General features: G+C 59.7%; 2 protein-coding genes across 2 annotated transcripts; both read right to left on the bottom strand.

Annotated features, from left to right (window-relative positions):
• On the bottom strand, nucleotides 1-6,688 carry LOC306813409 (indoleamine 2,3-dioxygenase 2-like). Its single transcript, XM_079328832.1, has 10 exons — nucleotides 6,375-6,688; nucleotides 5,491-5,586; nucleotides 4,854-4,973; nucleotides 4,583-4,701; nucleotides 4,279-4,293; nucleotides 3,803-3,902; nucleotides 3,562-3,679; nucleotides 3,434-3,485; nucleotides 1,625-1,773; nucleotides 1-528 (listed from the first exon to the last, which is right to left on the bottom strand). The coding sequence occupies exons 1-10, from the start codon at nucleotides 6,471-6,473 to the stop codon at nucleotides 158-160; spliced, it is 1,239 nt and encodes a 412-aa protein (XP_079184958.1). The 5' UTR covers nucleotides 6,474-6,688; the 3' UTR covers nucleotides 1-157.
• A 578-nt stretch (nucleotides 6,689-7,266) lies between these two features.
• LOC306813490 (disintegrin and metalloproteinase domain-containing protein 18-like) lies at nucleotides 7,267-13,898 on the bottom strand (the record flags this gene model as incomplete). Its single annotated transcript, XM_079328956.1, has 17 exons — nucleotides 7,267-7,531; nucleotides 7,683-7,833; nucleotides 8,006-8,102; nucleotides 8,225-8,305; nucleotides 8,627-8,810; nucleotides 9,067-9,175; nucleotides 9,549-9,747; nucleotides 9,935-10,024; nucleotides 10,490-10,673; nucleotides 11,043-11,179; nucleotides 11,338-11,419; nucleotides 11,796-11,962; nucleotides 12,452-12,523; nucleotides 12,751-12,816; nucleotides 13,471-13,549; nucleotides 13,677-13,769; nucleotides 13,882-13,898. Coding segments are annotated over 17 exons (2,073 nt in total), but the record flags the coding sequence as incomplete, so codon positions are not given.
• Nucleotides 13,899-15,537: the final 1,639 nt, after the last annotated feature.

Raw genomic sequence — 15,537 nt, 5'->3', positions numbered from 1 at the left:
AGCAGCGATGTTCTCTCCCAACAGCTCCTCATGTCCCAGACATGCACGGGTGGGAAGCTGCTGCTGCTGACGGCGGGTTTTGGATCTTGGTTTGTGCCTTGCACAGACACCCAAGCCCCTCGGCCTCCTGCACCCGCTTTGGGCACCCTGGGGGCAGTCAGACACTGATCATCCCCTCCCGGGTGGTGTCCCTGATGCTCTTGAGGAAGCTGAAGATGTGGGAGCCGCCGGTCCCTTTGGCCTCCAGCGCAGCCGGGGGCCTGCCCGCAGCGGGGCCAGAGCCGGCCCCGGGCTGCGCCCGCCCGGCCCGGGCTTTGGCCGCCGCTGTGGCGATGTACTTGGTGACGATGGCGATGTGCAGGGTCCTGAAGTCGGTGAGCGCGCCCACGCAGCGGTTGAAGGCGGCGCGGAGCCGCGCGTCCCCCGCGGCCACGGCGCGCAGCTCCCGCGGCCCCGCGGCCCGCAGCGCCCGCAGGAACGCGCGGTGCGGCCGCGGCATGTAATCCCTCATCCGGAGCAGGAAGGCAGCTGCGGGACAGCGCGGGGGCGACAAGGATGGGTGAGCGGGTAAACCCGAGCCCCAGGACAGCAGCCGGCCCGGGCTGCGGGGCTCGCAGGGACCCCCGGCAGCTGCACAGCCTCCCCTGCCCTGCCCCCGATCCGCTGAGAAACAAAACCCCTATTAGGTCAGTGCTCCGTAAGGGCTGCTGCTAACCCTAAAAGGCAGGCTTCAGCCCTGCTCCCAGCATTTTGTTTGGGTTTCTTTGCTAGTAAAGTGGTTTTGCTATTTTCTGGTAAATATTTCCGTTGTGGGCTGGACTAACGTGGAGCTTGATGAATGGCCTCTCACTGGCACGGTGCCTGCACGCTCTGCTCCCTCATCTCTGGCCCCATGGAGAATCTCAGCAGAAAGCTGACATGCAAGAATCCAAATGTGTGATTTTGTGCATTTACCATGGTGAGGAAGCACCTGCCAGAGGCACATTTATAACCTTCCTGCCTGGAACTGGGCAGAGCCTGCTGCCACCAGGATGAGATGGGCACAGGGTGAGAGGGGCATAGGATGAGGTGGACACACACCCTTCTACCTGGCAGAGCTGGCACAGTCCCAGAATCTCCAGCTCATCCCCTCCCTGCTCTGCAGAGCCCAGGCTGCTGCTAACCCGTGTCCTGGCGGTGGCAGATGGTCCTGCCCTGCTGGCTCATCCCTGCCTGCCCCTCTCTGCCCCTCCCTGCCCTGCCGGCTCATCCCCTCTCTGCCCCTCCCTGCCCCTCCCTGCCCTGCTGGCTCATCCCTGCCTGCCCCTCCCTGCCCCTCCCTGCCCCTCCCTGCCCCGCCGGCTCATCCCCTCCCTGCCCCTCCCTGCCCCTCCCTGCCCTGCCGGCTCATCCCCTCCCTGCCCCTCCCTGCCCTGCCGGCTCATTCCTGCCTGCCCCTCCCTGCCCTGCCGGCTCATCCCCTCCCTGCCCCTCCCTGCCCTGCCGGCTCATCCCCTCCCTGCCCCTCCCTGCCCTGCCGGCTCATCCCCTCCCTGCCCCTCCCTGCCCCTCCCTGCCCTGCCGGCTCATCTCTGCCTGCCCCACCCTGCCCCTCCCTGCCCCGCAGGGCCCGGCTGCTGCTCACCCGTGTCCTGGCGGTGGCAGATGCTCAGCAGCTCGTCGCAGGCGTGCAGGACCGAGCTCTGGGCCGCGCTGCCCCCCGAGAAGGCCAGGGGCTCCGGGGACACCCCCTCGTAGATGAGCCCGTGGGGCATGGCAGGGTTGTCCTTCCAGCTGGGCAGGAGACACGGCAGTCAGGGCTGGGGACAGGGGCTGGGAGAGGGGACCTGGGGCTGGCAAGACTGAGCAAAACACTCCTGGCCCAGCCCATGGGTCTCCTGCTCCCACTCAGCCGTGTCAGCCTTCCTCAAACTGCAGATAAAGCTGGAGATCAGGTGCTGTGCCAAGGCACGCAGCCAGGCCGTGGGGTAAGGAGAAACCCTGAACTTCCCTTTGCCAGGAGGGTTCCCTGGGGTCCCCGTGCCCTGGTGAGCACCCTGTGCCTGCTGCTGGGACACTCTGCCCTGCCTGGCTGCCCTCCTGCTCCAGCTCAGGAAGGTTTCTCCAGCAGAGCTGCCTGAGCTGTGCAGGAGGGCAGGGGGCCCTTGTCTGGGCAATAGTGCCCTTCACATCAATTCCTTGAATGTCCAGGTAGCCACCCAAACACTCCTCTGAGCCCCTGAAGTTTGGATTTTCCATTGTTCTTGTTACTCGAGGTGATGTCTTTCAAAAAGGCATTTAAGAGATGAATAGAGGCCAGAACAGCCTGTCTCTACTTATCTCTGCAGGTAACCAGGCAAGGGTGGGATTTCCTCCCTCTGAAGCTGCAGCCTGGGCAGGTGGGGAGCCAGCACTGCTCCCTCCCACACACCCTGAGCTCAGAGCTCAGCCCCCCTTGTGCTGGAATGGAGCCTCAGTGCTCGCACCCAAATGGAGACAGAAGTTACAATTTCAGGGAGGTAAAGTGCCTGGCACAAAAATATCTGTTGCCCTTTAACAGAATGCACCATTCCAAGAGGCTTTCAGTGCTGGCTGCAGTGTCTGTTGGGCTACAGGAACAGATTTTACACAGAAATCTATTTTCTGCAGTGAAAATACATTCATTATCAAATACCAGAATATTTTTAGTTCTCCCAGGATTGTATTTATAGTAACCTCTACTAGTGGGAAGTTCTTATAAGCAGAAGGGAATTTAAAAGGCATGTTTTCCCAAGCTGATGACCATCGAGACAAAGTCAGCTTGGATAAAAAATGAGAGAAACTTAATCACGATGCATGGAGGCCCCTTACTTGGGAATGCTGAGATATGATGGAAAGAAATAAAAATAGAACCCCCCTGAGAAGCTGGGGCTGGGCCTGCAGATGCTGCAGCCCCTCAGGGGTGCTGGGGGATGGTGAATGGGCTGTGCTGGGCCCCTGGGGCCCTGGTTCTGCCTTGCCCAAACGGCATTTTCATTTTTTGGGGAGGATTTTCTTTTTTTTCAACTGACAGAATTGTAACAGAGCAGCAGCAGGAGGATTGTTATGGATGTTTCCTTAACACGCAGTGGGAAGAGCCTCTGCTCAGCTTTGCAGCTTAGTGTACACAGTGTGGAAAAAAAGAGAAATTCCTCTTCTCCTGTCAAAACTGTTTGGCCAAGAGCAGGAAAGATTAATTTGTGCACAGTTCTGGCTGTTGGGGCTGCCAGGGCATGGAGAGAAGCTGGAGGGCGGCAGACCCCAGCCCCAGGGACCCCACAGTCCGCGCCCAACTGATCCGTGACAGGAATGGCTGGGGAGGGGGTCAAGGAGCTCCAGGGGCACAGCGCCGGTCCCCACCCTGGCCGGGGAATCCAGACCCACCGGGGCTGCCCCAGGAGCACGGTGCCCCCGAGGGCAAGCCGGCTGCACTCACCCGGAGAGAAAGATCCGGATCACGGAGTAGAATATCTCCGGATCCACGTAGTCTGGAGGAGGAGGAGGATGGGTGAGGGGCGCAGGTGCGAGGCGGGCTGCAGCAGCACGGGCTGCCCCTGCTCTCACCGTGCATCCGCCGCAGCGCCTCGCCCATGGCCCCGATGGCCCCGGCCAGCTCCTGCAGGGCTCGGTGCAGGCGCTGCCCGTCCCCCCGCAGCACGGCGCCCACCGCGCCCGCGATGGCCTGGGGGAGGGGGCGGCAGGGGGCAGGGTGTCAGGGACCCGCCGGCTCTGCCCGGCCCGGCCCCGGGCAGGACACCTGTGCTGCACCTGGCAGTGCAGGTAAGCCAGGCAGAGCAGTGCCCACCTTGATGCCGGGCACAGCCGCCTTCTCCACCAGCAGCGTGACCAGGATGAAGCCCCGCAGGCTCTCTCCCCCCGGCAGCGAGATGATGGTGTCCAGGTTCCTGCACAAAGGGGCCGAGGACAGGGACTGGGGCTGCCTCAGCATTCCCTGCACACTGTGGGACCCCCTGAGCCCTTGGAACCAAACCAGAGCCTCTTACCTGCACCCTGTGCAGAGAGGAGCTGGCACAGAGGCAAAGGGGAGCAGCAGTGCTGTGCTTTGGGGGGCCCTGCCATCCCCCCGTGCCCTCCCCCTGTGCAGCCAGAGCAGCCAGGCTCTGCCACAGCCCCTCTGCTGCCATTGCCCTGGCACAGTGTCACAAGCTCTGTTCTTGTGTGCACACATCAAGAGAGGTTCAGCCCAAGCAGTGCTGGAGAGCTGAGCCAATCCAAACAAAACCAATACCGTTAGAAAACAAATGAGCATTAACTACTCACTCCATTTCCAGAGGCCTGAAGGCATTTCAGTCATGGCCAACAAGTGCATAAGGAGAGAGAGAGAGATTATAAATTGTTCTAGTGATGGTCTGTGCTCTGCAGGGAATAGAGGAGCTGCCCCCATGTCCCCACAGAGCTCCTGTGTCCAACCCCAGCAAAGGTGGCAGAACAAGGGGTTCTCAGACCTCAAGGGGTTTTGGCAGGACAGGAGCAGTTGGGGAACAGTCTGGCCCCAGCAGCTGCTCCTGGCTGCTGCCCAAGCACAGGAGCAGCTCCTTTTGCCCACTGGCATTCGCCCATTTACCCGTTGGGGTCCTTCCTCCTCCAGTTGGCCAACACAAAGTCTGCGTGGCTGAGGATGGGGGGCAGGCCCAGCGCCTGGGACACCTCCCAGTAGGGCACAGCCAGATTTCGGGGCAGGACCTGAGGGCACAGAGCACAGGGAGGGTGGATGTGGTGGGGCTGTGGGAAGGCAGGAGGGGCCGCTCCTGCCTCAGCCACAGGGAAGGGGCTACAGGAGCAGCAGCAGCTCCCAGAGCCCAGGAGCAGGTGAACCTGCTTTACCTTGCCTTTACCTGCACGGTGCCCTCCTCGCCCTCCTGCCAGACGTAGCCCATGGTGATGAAGCTGAGCACCAGGTGTGCCAGGTGCAGCTCCTCCCGCCCCTGCAGGTGCTGGGTGCTCAGCTGTGGCATCTGCCAGGGAAACCCAGGGAGCAAGGAGCAGAGCCAGCAGTGCCAAGGCCCTGTGCCAGAGGGGCTGCCCCACTCAGAGAACCCTCCTAGTGCTTCTCCCTGCCTTTAAACTCCCTTCCCACCTGCTCTGCAGGATTTGCTCCTGCTGCACTGTCGCTGCTTTGTGAGCAGGGACAGGAATCCCTGGGATTTTCCCCACAAAGGAGTCCCTCCTCCTGGTGCTGGGATGCCCGTGGGAGCAGCTGGTCCCTGTGAGCCAGCCTGGAGCTGATGGCTGGGGTGAGACATGGTTCCTGTGGCACCTGGAGGGGCCCTGCCCCAGCCCTCGCTGGCTGTGAGCGCTTGGCTCTGCCGCAGGAGCTATTTCTGTGCCAATGCTAAGGCTTTGCTGTCTCCTGGTGTCAGACCTGGCTCAGCGCACAGCCGTGCTGCTGGGCTGCTTGGGCACGTTTGACAGACGCTGCTGTGCCAGCCCAGGGTGTGAGGGAGCCCCGGGGCAGCCGGGAGAGCTGCGTACCTGGTGCACCTGCGAGCGGAGCTGGTGGCTGCAGATCAGCTGGGGCAGCTGCCGGGCGAGCTCCATCCAGGGGCCGTAGGGAGCGGGCAGCTCTGTCTGGGGAGAGCAGAGGGAGGAGGGCTGGGAGCGTGCCGGGGCTCAGCACCGCCCAGAACCCACCCAGAACCCGCCCAGCACCTGCCCAGCACCTGCCCAGCACCCGCTCAGAACCCACCCACCCAGAACCCGCCCAGAACCTGCCCAGCACCCGCTCAGAACCCACCCACCCAGAACCCGCCCAGCACCTGCCCAGCACCTACTCAGAACCCGCCCAGCACCTGCCCAGAACCCGCTCAGCACCCTCCCAGAATCCGCCCAGAACCCACCCAGCACCCACCCAGCACCCGCCCAGAACCCACCCAGCACCCGCCCAGCCTCACACACCACTGCTGGTGTGGCTGGGAGTGTGCCCAGGCTCAGCATCCTCCCAGCACCCTCCCAGCCTCACACCACTGCTGGTGTCTTGCTCTGCTCCCCCTCCTGATGCTGAGCCTGTGTTTGTAATTTATGCATGGTGAACACGATCTGTCTGTCCCCACCCACTCCCACCGTGGAGCCAGGCCAGTAACAAATAGCCCCACTTAGGGCCCAGGAGCCCTGCCCTTCTTGTGCTCCCAAAACCCTGCAGAGCCAAGGCCAGTGTGGAAATGGCAGAGCTCCTGCACCTCCTTGTGCCGCTTCCTGCAGCTGCTTCCATCCCTTTAAAGGGCAGGGGTTTGTCCTGTGAAACAGCACCTGCCTTCCTCATTGCTCTTTGTCAAGCGTTAGAGCAAAATGCTAAACCCAAGCTCCCCAGACTGCTGCTCACCAGCCCCTCTATTCTGCTGCTGAGGCAGAGCTCCTACCAGAGGGTGGGGAAGCAGGAAGCCAAACTCCTCCGAGACCTGGAAGCTGCTCAGGGCCAGGGGCAGCGGGGGCTCCTCGGTGTCCTCGCTGCTCTCCATGCTGGACCCTGCTGTGCTCTGGCCCCTGTGCTGAGCCAGCACTGCCTGGGCCCTGTCCTGGGGTCGGGCTGGGCTGCCCAATGGCCACAGGCTCTGAGCAAACACGGCTAAAGGTTGCTGATAAGGCTTTGTCTGGAGCAAACATTAAACTCTTCCCCCATGGGAAAGCCCTGGGGGACGTGTCTCTGGGGATGCAGGGGCTGTGAGCCCTGAGCCAGCCCTGCCAACAGTCCCCAGCAGCAGCAGCAGCAGCAGCACAGCCCTCAGGGATGGGCAAATCCCAGCCCGTGCCCACGGAGAAAGGGGCACAGTCCCAGCAGCTGCAGCCCCACGGCCCCCAGAGCAGGGTCAACTCTGGCAGAAAGCACAAACTACATAAAGCCACACCAGCTTTGCACAACACCTTTAATTAGTGCCCATGGTGCTGCCCCAGCGCTGGCTCTGGTGTTGGGTCCGTGGCTCTCTTCACCTCCAGCTCCAGCTCTGGCTCCACGTTTAGTTCCAGCTCTGGCTCTATCTGCAGCTCTGGCTCTGCCTCCACATTTAGTAGCAGGTATGGCTCTGGCTCTGGGTCTGTCTGCAGCTCCAGGGCCAGCTCTGGGTCTGCCTGCAGGTTTAGTTCCAGCTCTGGCTCTGGCTCTATCTGCAACTCTGGCTCTGCCTCCACATTTAGTACCAGGTATGGCTCTGGGTCTGGGACTGTCTGCAGCTCCAGGACCAGCTCTGGGTCTGCCTGCAGGTTTAGTACCACATCTGTGTCTGGGTCTGGATCTATCTGCAGCTCTTGGTCTGCCTCCAGCTCTGTGTCTGTGTCCAGGTACAGCTCCAGCTCCAGCTCTGGCTCTGTCTCCAGCTCTGGGTCTGCCTCCAGCTCTGGGTCTGCCTCCAGGTACAGCTCCAGCTCTGGCTCTGGGTCTGTCTCCAGCTCTGGGTCTGTCTCCAGCTCTGGGTCTGCCTCCAGGTACAGCTCCAGCTCTGGCTCTGGGTCTATCTGCAGCTCTGGGTCTGCCTGCAGGTTCAGCTCCAGCTCTGGCTCTGGCTCCCTGTCCATGTCCCGGCTGTGGGGGGATCACAGTGGTGCCTTGGCCCTGACCCAGGGGGTGCCTCAGCCTGAGGCCACCTCAGTCCTGGGCAGCATCCTCATGTCCCCACAACGATCACCTTGTCCTTCCCCTCTGCAGGAACCCCCCAGCCCCCAGCAGCACTCACCTGGCCGTGCCCAGCCGCTCCCCACTGCACTGGCCCAGCACCTGCTGCCGCCACAGGCCGAGCCCCAGGGCTGCTGTGAGCACCAGCAGGACCAGGCTGGAGCCCAGCACCAGCCAGGCCATGTTCCCATCCTCCAGAGCTCGCTGCAGGCCTGCCAGGACAGAGCCCAGCTGGGCACGGGCACTGCCAGGACACAGCCCAGCTGGGCACAGGCACTGCCAGGACAGAGCCCAGCTGGGCACAGACCCTGCCAGGACAGAGCCCAGCTGGGCACAGGCACTGCCAGCCCTGCCCTCGCTGTGCCCAGCACTGCCCTCACTCACCTCCCTCCAGGCCCCTGGCCCTGCTCCTCCCTCTCCTCCGGCAGTCGGGGGGCTTCCAGCCCGGGTGGCAGTGGCAGCTGCCCTTGTTGTTGCACACCTGCAAGGGGCAGGGAGGTACAGGTGTGCCCAGCCAGGTGTGCCCAGGCAGGTACAGGTGTGCCCAGGCAGGTACAGGTGTGCAGGGTGCACACTGTGTCCCCCAGCACCCACAGGACTCACGCCGTGGCCGTTGCATTTTGTTTTGCTGTCACAGCTGGATCCCAGCACCGACAGAGGGTGACACGTGCTGTTTATGCACAGCTGGAAAAAACCATGGCAGCTGCAGCCCAGCACTGCCTCAGCTACACAGTGCTCAGCACATCATTTGGGCTGTGGCCCAAAGGGAAAGGAAAACACACCATTTGAAAAGGAAAAAAAAATACAGACAAGCCACAGTTCTGCCCTGGGGCCAGGTCATGTTTAGTGCTCACACCCTACCAAACCTTTAATGCAACGTTTGCAAGTTTTCGCAGTGTTTTTAAATATCAAGCACACTGCTGCAAGGAACAAGTGTTTCTATGATCTTGTTGATATCTACAGTTTCTGTTAGCCATTTGAGATGATTCCAAAATGCCACCTTACCCTTCCAGAGCCACACTTTGTCCCTGGGGGAACCAGGAGCGGGTCCTGCCAGGCTGGTACGTTCAGGTAGTTCAGAGACACGCAGAGATCCTGGCGCACTTGGGCGTAAATCACAGCAGCAGCAGCTGAGGAGAAGGGCTTCTTGTACGGGTACGTGCAGATCAGCTTGCCACACCTGAGATCCCTGGAAAGCCACACACACACTGCCTGACGAGCACTGCAACACTGAACAGCACAGTCCGTCAGAAAACACCAGCAGGACCGGCAATGCCACGGCAGGATCTGTGACAGAAGCACAGACACCCTAACAAGAACACACACACACACAGGTATTTATTGCTTCACAAATCTCACCCTAAACTGTAGCCTTGGTACTTCTCTTGAGTGCAATCCCAATTAAACATGGATTTTAGCAGAGGCAGTGCCCCTGCCCAGCGTACCTCCAAGAACAGCGCTGCAAATTGTGTCCTCCCCTGAACCCGCAGTGCCCAAACCTGTCCTTCTGGGCATTAATCTCCTCATAGCAGCCCACGGGAGCATTCTTTGAATCTACAAGCAATAGTATTTGTTACAGTTATAAGGAACACAGAGGAACTTATTACGGTATCTAATAACTTCATTTTTCAAGATTGAATTAAAGGAAACAAACCTATCCGTGCCCAAACCCCCAGCAGTCCTGAACCTCAGAAATCAGCAAATGGGAGGTTCTCTGATTGGGTTTGCCCACAGGAGCCAATTTGCTTTTTGTTCTTTCCACGGTTACCTGTGAAGCACTGGGGGACTCTGTCGAGCAGAGCCAGAACAGAGCTCGAAACGCTTCCCTAAGGCTGTGCCGTCTCTCCAGGTGCCCCGCTCAGCCCAGACTCATTAGCCCGCTGCAAACCGAGCACCCCGCGGCCACCCCTGCCCGCGGCGCCGGTACCTCTGCCGTAGACGTGCTTGCACTGCAGCTCCGAGGAGCGGCAGCGGCCCCGGTAGCAGTAGCCGGTGCCGCGGGCGCAGTCCTGCCCGTCCTGCAGGTACAGGTCCGGCGGGCAGGCGGCGGAGGAGCCGCTGCACAGCTCGGGCAGGTCGCAGCTGCTGTCGGCGGCCGGGCGGCACGGCGAGTTCCTGCGCCTGAACTGGGAGCAGCAGCAGCTCTGCAGCCCCGAGCCGCGGCCCCAGCCCGGGGGCGCCCAGGTGAGCACACCTGTGTGGCACCGCCCGGGACAGTGTCCCACCGGCATCCCCCAGGGCTCCCGCAGCACGGGAACGTAGTATTTATAAAACAAATAATGAGTTAGTCATAGGTATAAAAATGTGCCTTACCTGACAATTCTTACAGCACAGTCCAGAGGCACATTTTGCTCTCGGCTTCAGTCTGCACCTGTCAGTGCAGCACTTGTCCTGCAGGCACTCCTGGGGACACGCGGCAAACCCATGTTACTTTTTATTTTAGACCCAAGTTATTCTATCACAGGGGAGCTGCTCCTCCCCGTCCCGCGGGCTGGCTCTACCGTGCCCTGGCTTACCTGGGCCGTGCCCTGGCTCACCTGGCCGTGCCCCGGCTCACCTGGCCGTGCCCCGAGCTCACCTGGGCCGTACCCCGGGCTCACCTGTGCCGTGCCCCGGCTCACCTGTGCCGTGTCCCTGCTCACCTGGCCGTACCCCGGGCTCACCTGTGCCGTGTCCCGGCTCACCTGGCCGTGTCCCGGCTCACCTGGCCGTGCCCTGGCTCACCTGGGCCGTGCCCGGGCTCACCTGGCCGTGTCCCTGCTCACCTGGCCGTGCCCGGGCTCACCTGGGCCGTACCCAGGGCTCACCGGGCCATACCCCGGGCTCACCTGGCCGTGCCCGGGCTCACCTCGCCGTGCCCCGGCTCACCTGGGCCGTGCCGCAGTCGCACTGCTCGCCCGGCTCCACCAGGCGGTTGCCGCAGACGCCGCTCCGGCGGCTCGGGGGCCGCAGCCGGGGGCTCTGCAGCAGGCACCCGCCTCTGCCCTGCTGCACGAAGGTCTCGAAGGCCCTGATGCTGCAGTTACTGAAGGCTTTCGCCCCGCTGAAATGCCTGGAACACAGCGGTTTCCAGGTCTATGTTACATACACGTACACGAGGATGTTACTTGTGTGTTGCACACTCACCGCCCCCCTCGCTCCCCGAAGCTCTGTGCGAGCCAAGGGCTCGCCAGACACTGGCATTATTGACAGAGAATGAAAAACATTCATTTCAGAGAGCTAAGGTTTCTTTTGTCAAATTAACCACTAAAAAAACCCTCTTTTTTTTTTCCTTCTTAGAGGAATAAAAGCAGGTATTTCTTCATTGACATAGCAGTCAGGCATTGGAATTGCTCATGGTGCACACACACCTGTCCCTGTCCCATCCCTGTCCCATCCCTGTCCCATCCCTGTCCCATCCCTGTCCCATCCCCAGACTCACAGTGCCTCGGGGCTCATGGTGCACACACGCCCAGGGCAGCTGCAGCCCTGGGGGCTGTCCAGGCTCATGCCCAGGCTGTGGCCCAGCAGCTGTGCCAGGAGGACAGAGAAGGACTCCAGGGTGACGTTCCCGTGGTACTGGAGGGACGAGAGAGACGAGTTGGCAGAGCTGTGCTCCTGGCAGAGATCCCTGCTCCGGGCACAGATGCTCCCACCCAGCCCTGCTCCTGCTGCCCAGGCTGAGCTCCCAGCCTGTGGGCAGCTGGGGGGCAGGCAGGGGACAGCTGGGAGGGTACCAGGGCCACCGTGGCAGCAGCATCTCTGTGGCACGCCTGTCCTGGAGCCGCCGCGCCCAGGGACACTCCTCGCTCCCTGTACCTGCAGCACAGGTGTGGCACTGTCCCAGGAGCCTCTGGCTGTGCTCGTGGGGTGCTGGGTCTCTGTGTGTCCTGTCCTGTGCCCCAGTGCCCTGCTGTCCCCAGGGGAGCTGGGGCAGGCTCTGTCTGGTGGGGGGCTGGTGCTGGGCAGGGGCTGGGGGCTGCCACCGTGCCCACCTGGGTGGGTGGCAGGGGATGGGCAGCACCACTGCAGCTGCTGCATTGCTGGGAGGAATGTCTTGGAATAAATACTTTAAATATTACAGATTTAGGAAATAAGGATTTTCAAAAGAGCATTTGTCCTTTATATTTCAGCTTACATTGGTGTGACTGATTGCTGCCACGTAACCTCTAACACCAATGAACCTTTATCTTACCCTAAGAGAGAAGCAATGTTGTACTCCTGTGGCTCCAGAGACAACTGTTTCCACTGTAAAAAACGCTGTAGAAGGTCGTGTATGTCCCCTGCTGTTGATATTTTATCCTCCTTTGCCCACAGCTCCAGGGAGGACAGCACAATGGTGACATTTAGGGGATTAAACATCTGAAAGTACAAGAGAGGAAACATCTGCTCTCACACCTTCCCTTCATGCAGAGTCACTACTCTGCACACAGCAAACACATGGGAAAAGTGAATTGCTGCTGTCAGTGCCTCAATGACACCTGTAGCCAAAAAGAATGAGAACATCCAAAAAATGAAGAGATACAGCAAGAGGCCAAAGTCCAATGACTTCATAAGAAGTTTTAGGGGTTTTGAGAAGAACTTTTCATTACACAGGTGAACCATAAGTCCACCAGTGGAGTAAAGAACAGGACTGGAAGTTGGTTACAAGCACCTGAGAGTAAGACATGGCCACAGGGAAAGATGTTCTTTTGTGGCAGACTGACAGGTCCAGAGGAAAAGGCTTCTCAGGAAACATGGAATTTTTTACATAACATCCTCCCAAACCTGAAAGCACTAGGAAAGAGGTGGCCACTGCTAATCTCAACATCCCCCATCCCAGTGCAGTACAAACCAGGCTTAGGAACTCACACTGTTGATTAAATTGAAGGCCTGGATTATCTTCTGTGTGGCAGCATTGGGGTCGGATCCCATGTAGTTGTACTGAAAAACAGCCCAAGAGGGCACAAGGGCAGACCAGGTGCTTACCAGGGGAATCATGACAACATGGAGCACTGCAGTGATTCCCAGCAGCGAGCCATGGAGACACGAGCTACAAATTCATGTTCCTTCTTTTCTACAAAGCCCACAGTACTTCCCAAGAGAAAACAAATCCCTGTAAAAGCTGGGAAATGTTACCATTTCCACGCTCACAGAAGTCAGTGACTCACCAAAGCCTTGTCCAACACCACGTGCACTGTGAGGAATTTGGGAGATTGTGCAGCAGCCGAGAGGGGCTGAAAGAGAAAATGGGCTTTAAAGTACAGATTGTGCATTCTGTGGTCACCTCAGTGCTGCTCCTGGCTGGGCTGCTCAAGGGTCCCTTCAACCAGAGCTTGTGTCCAGTGCACCAGAGCTGCCAGCAGCCAGAGCCCTCCCCAAGGACAGGGACAGCAGCCCTGGAGAACTCACTGCTCACCTCATGGTGGGCTCTGTCCAGCACGTCCCAGGGCAGCAGCCTGGCCTGGGGGGATCTGTGGGCAGGGGGGGCTGCCACGGGCTCGTCCCTCAGCCTGTACAGCACGTGCTGGGGCGCAGGGGGGGTCCCCAGGGGCTGGATCCCATAGCTCAGGTTCTCAAACTGCAGCAAACCCCTGCCGGGCCCCAGCACGGCCACTCAGCCCCGGGGGCAGCTGGCAAAGGCTGGCAGTGCCCTCGGGGGCTGCACAGGGCAGGGCTGGCACTGACCTGAGCCCCGAGCAGGTGCTGAGGGACACTGCAGAGCTGGGGAAGCCATCGATGTGCCCCCAGTAGTGGCAGCCTCCCTGTGACACGACAGAGCACAGGAGCCCCTGCCGTGCCTGGGGGTGATGTCCTCACCACCCCACACACAGCTGGGGCAGCTGGGCAGAGACTGGGAGCACACACAGCCCAGAGCAAGGCCAGGTTACCTCAACGTGGGCAGAAGCAGGGTGCAAAGATCCCTCCTCGCTGGACAGGTACGTCTGGAAACCATCGGAGAGAAAGGCACTGCGGGAGAGGGGCAGAGTGAGGCATCCCACAGCCCCAGCAGCCAGAGCTTCTCGAGCTTCCTGCAGCTCCTGCAGCCACCAGGGAACAGGCAGCTGCTGCCAGGGCAATGCCAGGGCCAACTCACTGCTGCTGCAGGTGGATGGTGTACAGCCTCCCCTCAATGCTCAGCACGTAGGACACTTTCTCCTTGTGCACACACAAAAGCAGAGAAGGGGAGCTGGGAGCAGGGCACAGCAGAGGGGAGCAGCCAGCGTGGGGCTGCAGCTCTGCTGTGCTGACACTCTGCAGCTGCCCCACTGCTGCATCCCCCTCCCCAGAGCCCCCAGCACCTGCTGCAGCCCTGCATGCACCCCCAGCTGCTGCGGGACCGTGACCTGGGACCAAACCCCCCCTGCCGCAGGGGACAGAGCCCCCCAGGGCTGGGCCCAGGCCCGGGGGCTGGGGGGCACGGGGGGGCCCTGCCCAGCCTCCTGCAGCAGCTCCAGCAGCAGCAGGAGCAGCAGGGCTGGCATGGCACAGAGTGGGCCCAGGGCCGGCCAGGAACGGGCCACAGGTGACAGGCCACAGGTGACTAACTGCCCACAGGTGGGTAACTGCCCACAGGTGGGTAACTGCCCATGTGTAACTAACTGCCCACGGGTAACTAACTGCCCATGGGTGGGTAACTGCCCATGTGTAACTAACTGCCCACGGGTAACTAACTGCCCACGGGTGACTAACTGCCCACGGGTGACTAACTGCCCTGGGGCTGCTGCACGCCCAGGGAAAAGCCTGGGCACTTTTCCAGTCTAACTTGCTCAGGCTCAGCCAGGGCTTTTTCCCCAAGCTAGAGACCTTTCTCTCATGTAAAGAAAAGAGAAAAAATTCTAACAGAAGATAAACAGCTGCTGGATCCGTGAGAAAGCCTGGCACAAGGGGTGTTGTTTCTCTGACCAGTAAGTGAAGTTCCTTGCCTTCCATCCTTGCCATAAATATAGGATTGAGTTTTAACAAACTGCTCTCCTTCATGCACCTTGCAGGACAGTGCATGGTCCTGTGTCCTCTGTACAGTAACTGCCCCACAGGTAACTGCCCCATAGGTAACTGCCCCTCCCTTTCCCCAAGCACAGGCTGAGGCAGACACTTGTACAAAAGTGGATCTTTATTGCTCATTGGGTCTGTACAAAGGGGTTGGGATCAGCCCTTTGTCCAGAGGCTGCAGAGGTGAGTGAACGTGGCTGTGCAGCCCCAGCCCTGCCTGGGACAGGCAGCATACACCTCACAAAACAAAGGCAGTAGTCCAGTAGGCATCCTCAGTATCCAACATCAAAATTCAGAGTTATTCCTGTCCTTGGGATGGCTTCAGGACCACATGTCCCCACCCTGAGCACCTGCACAATTCCAGCAGGGCTGGGAGAACAGAATCTCCTGGTCTTGTAAAGGCACCGTGATCAGCACAGCTGAGTTCACACACAGCACAGCCCCCTGGGTGACCCCAGCCCCTGGATCCCCTCCTCCCCTCCTCTGAGCAGGGCTGGGGCTGGGCAGACAGACAGACAGACAGACAGAGAGCCTGCTCAGGCAGAGCAGGGCACAGCAATGCAATCAGGAAGGAATTGATTATCTTGGAACAAAAAGGAGACCCCCTCGAGTACAGTTGGTGAAATTCTAGGTGACATTTTACAGATTTTAATAGTGTTATAAATCTTAGTCTAAGTTTATGGGAAACCACAGGAGTTCAAGTATTTTATTACTGCACACACTATATATATATTTATGTATGTATATACAGAGGAAAAGATTATTTTTTGGCAATATTAGGGGGATTTTACAGATTGAGCTGTGCTTGTGGCAAGCACAGAGTACAACAGCCCAGCACACTCTTCAGCATTATCTCTCTTTTAGCAAGTTTGTGCAATAGAACCTCACTTTCAGCAAGTTGTGCAATAGATTCCTATTTGTCACCAGGACATCCAGCTCCTGCCACAGGATCAGGATCTACAGCT

Source organism: Erithacus rubecula (genome assembly GCF_903797595.1).
Source record: "Erithacus rubecula genome assembly, chromosome: 29".
Classification (NCBI taxonomy): Eukaryota; Metazoa; Chordata; class Aves; order Passeriformes; family Muscicapidae; genus Erithacus; species Erithacus rubecula.
This window is presented reverse-complemented; position numbering and strand designations above follow the sequence as displayed.

Excerpts from the sequence above, each read along its gene's own strand:
- LOC306813409 (XM_079328832.1), bottom strand. The coding sequence starts at position 6,473 with ATGGAGAGCAGCGAGGACACCGAGGAGCCCCCGCTGCCCCTGGCCCTG. Across the intron at positions 5,587-6,374 it reads TCCTGCTTCCCCACCCTCTG|ACAGAGCTGCCCGCTCCCTA; the intron begins GTAGGAGCTCTG and ends TGCTCTCCCCAG. Across the intron at positions 3,486-3,561 it reads GGCGCTGCGGCGGATGCACG|ACTACGTGGATCCGGAGATA; the intron begins GTGAGAGCAGGG and ends CTCCTCCTCCAG.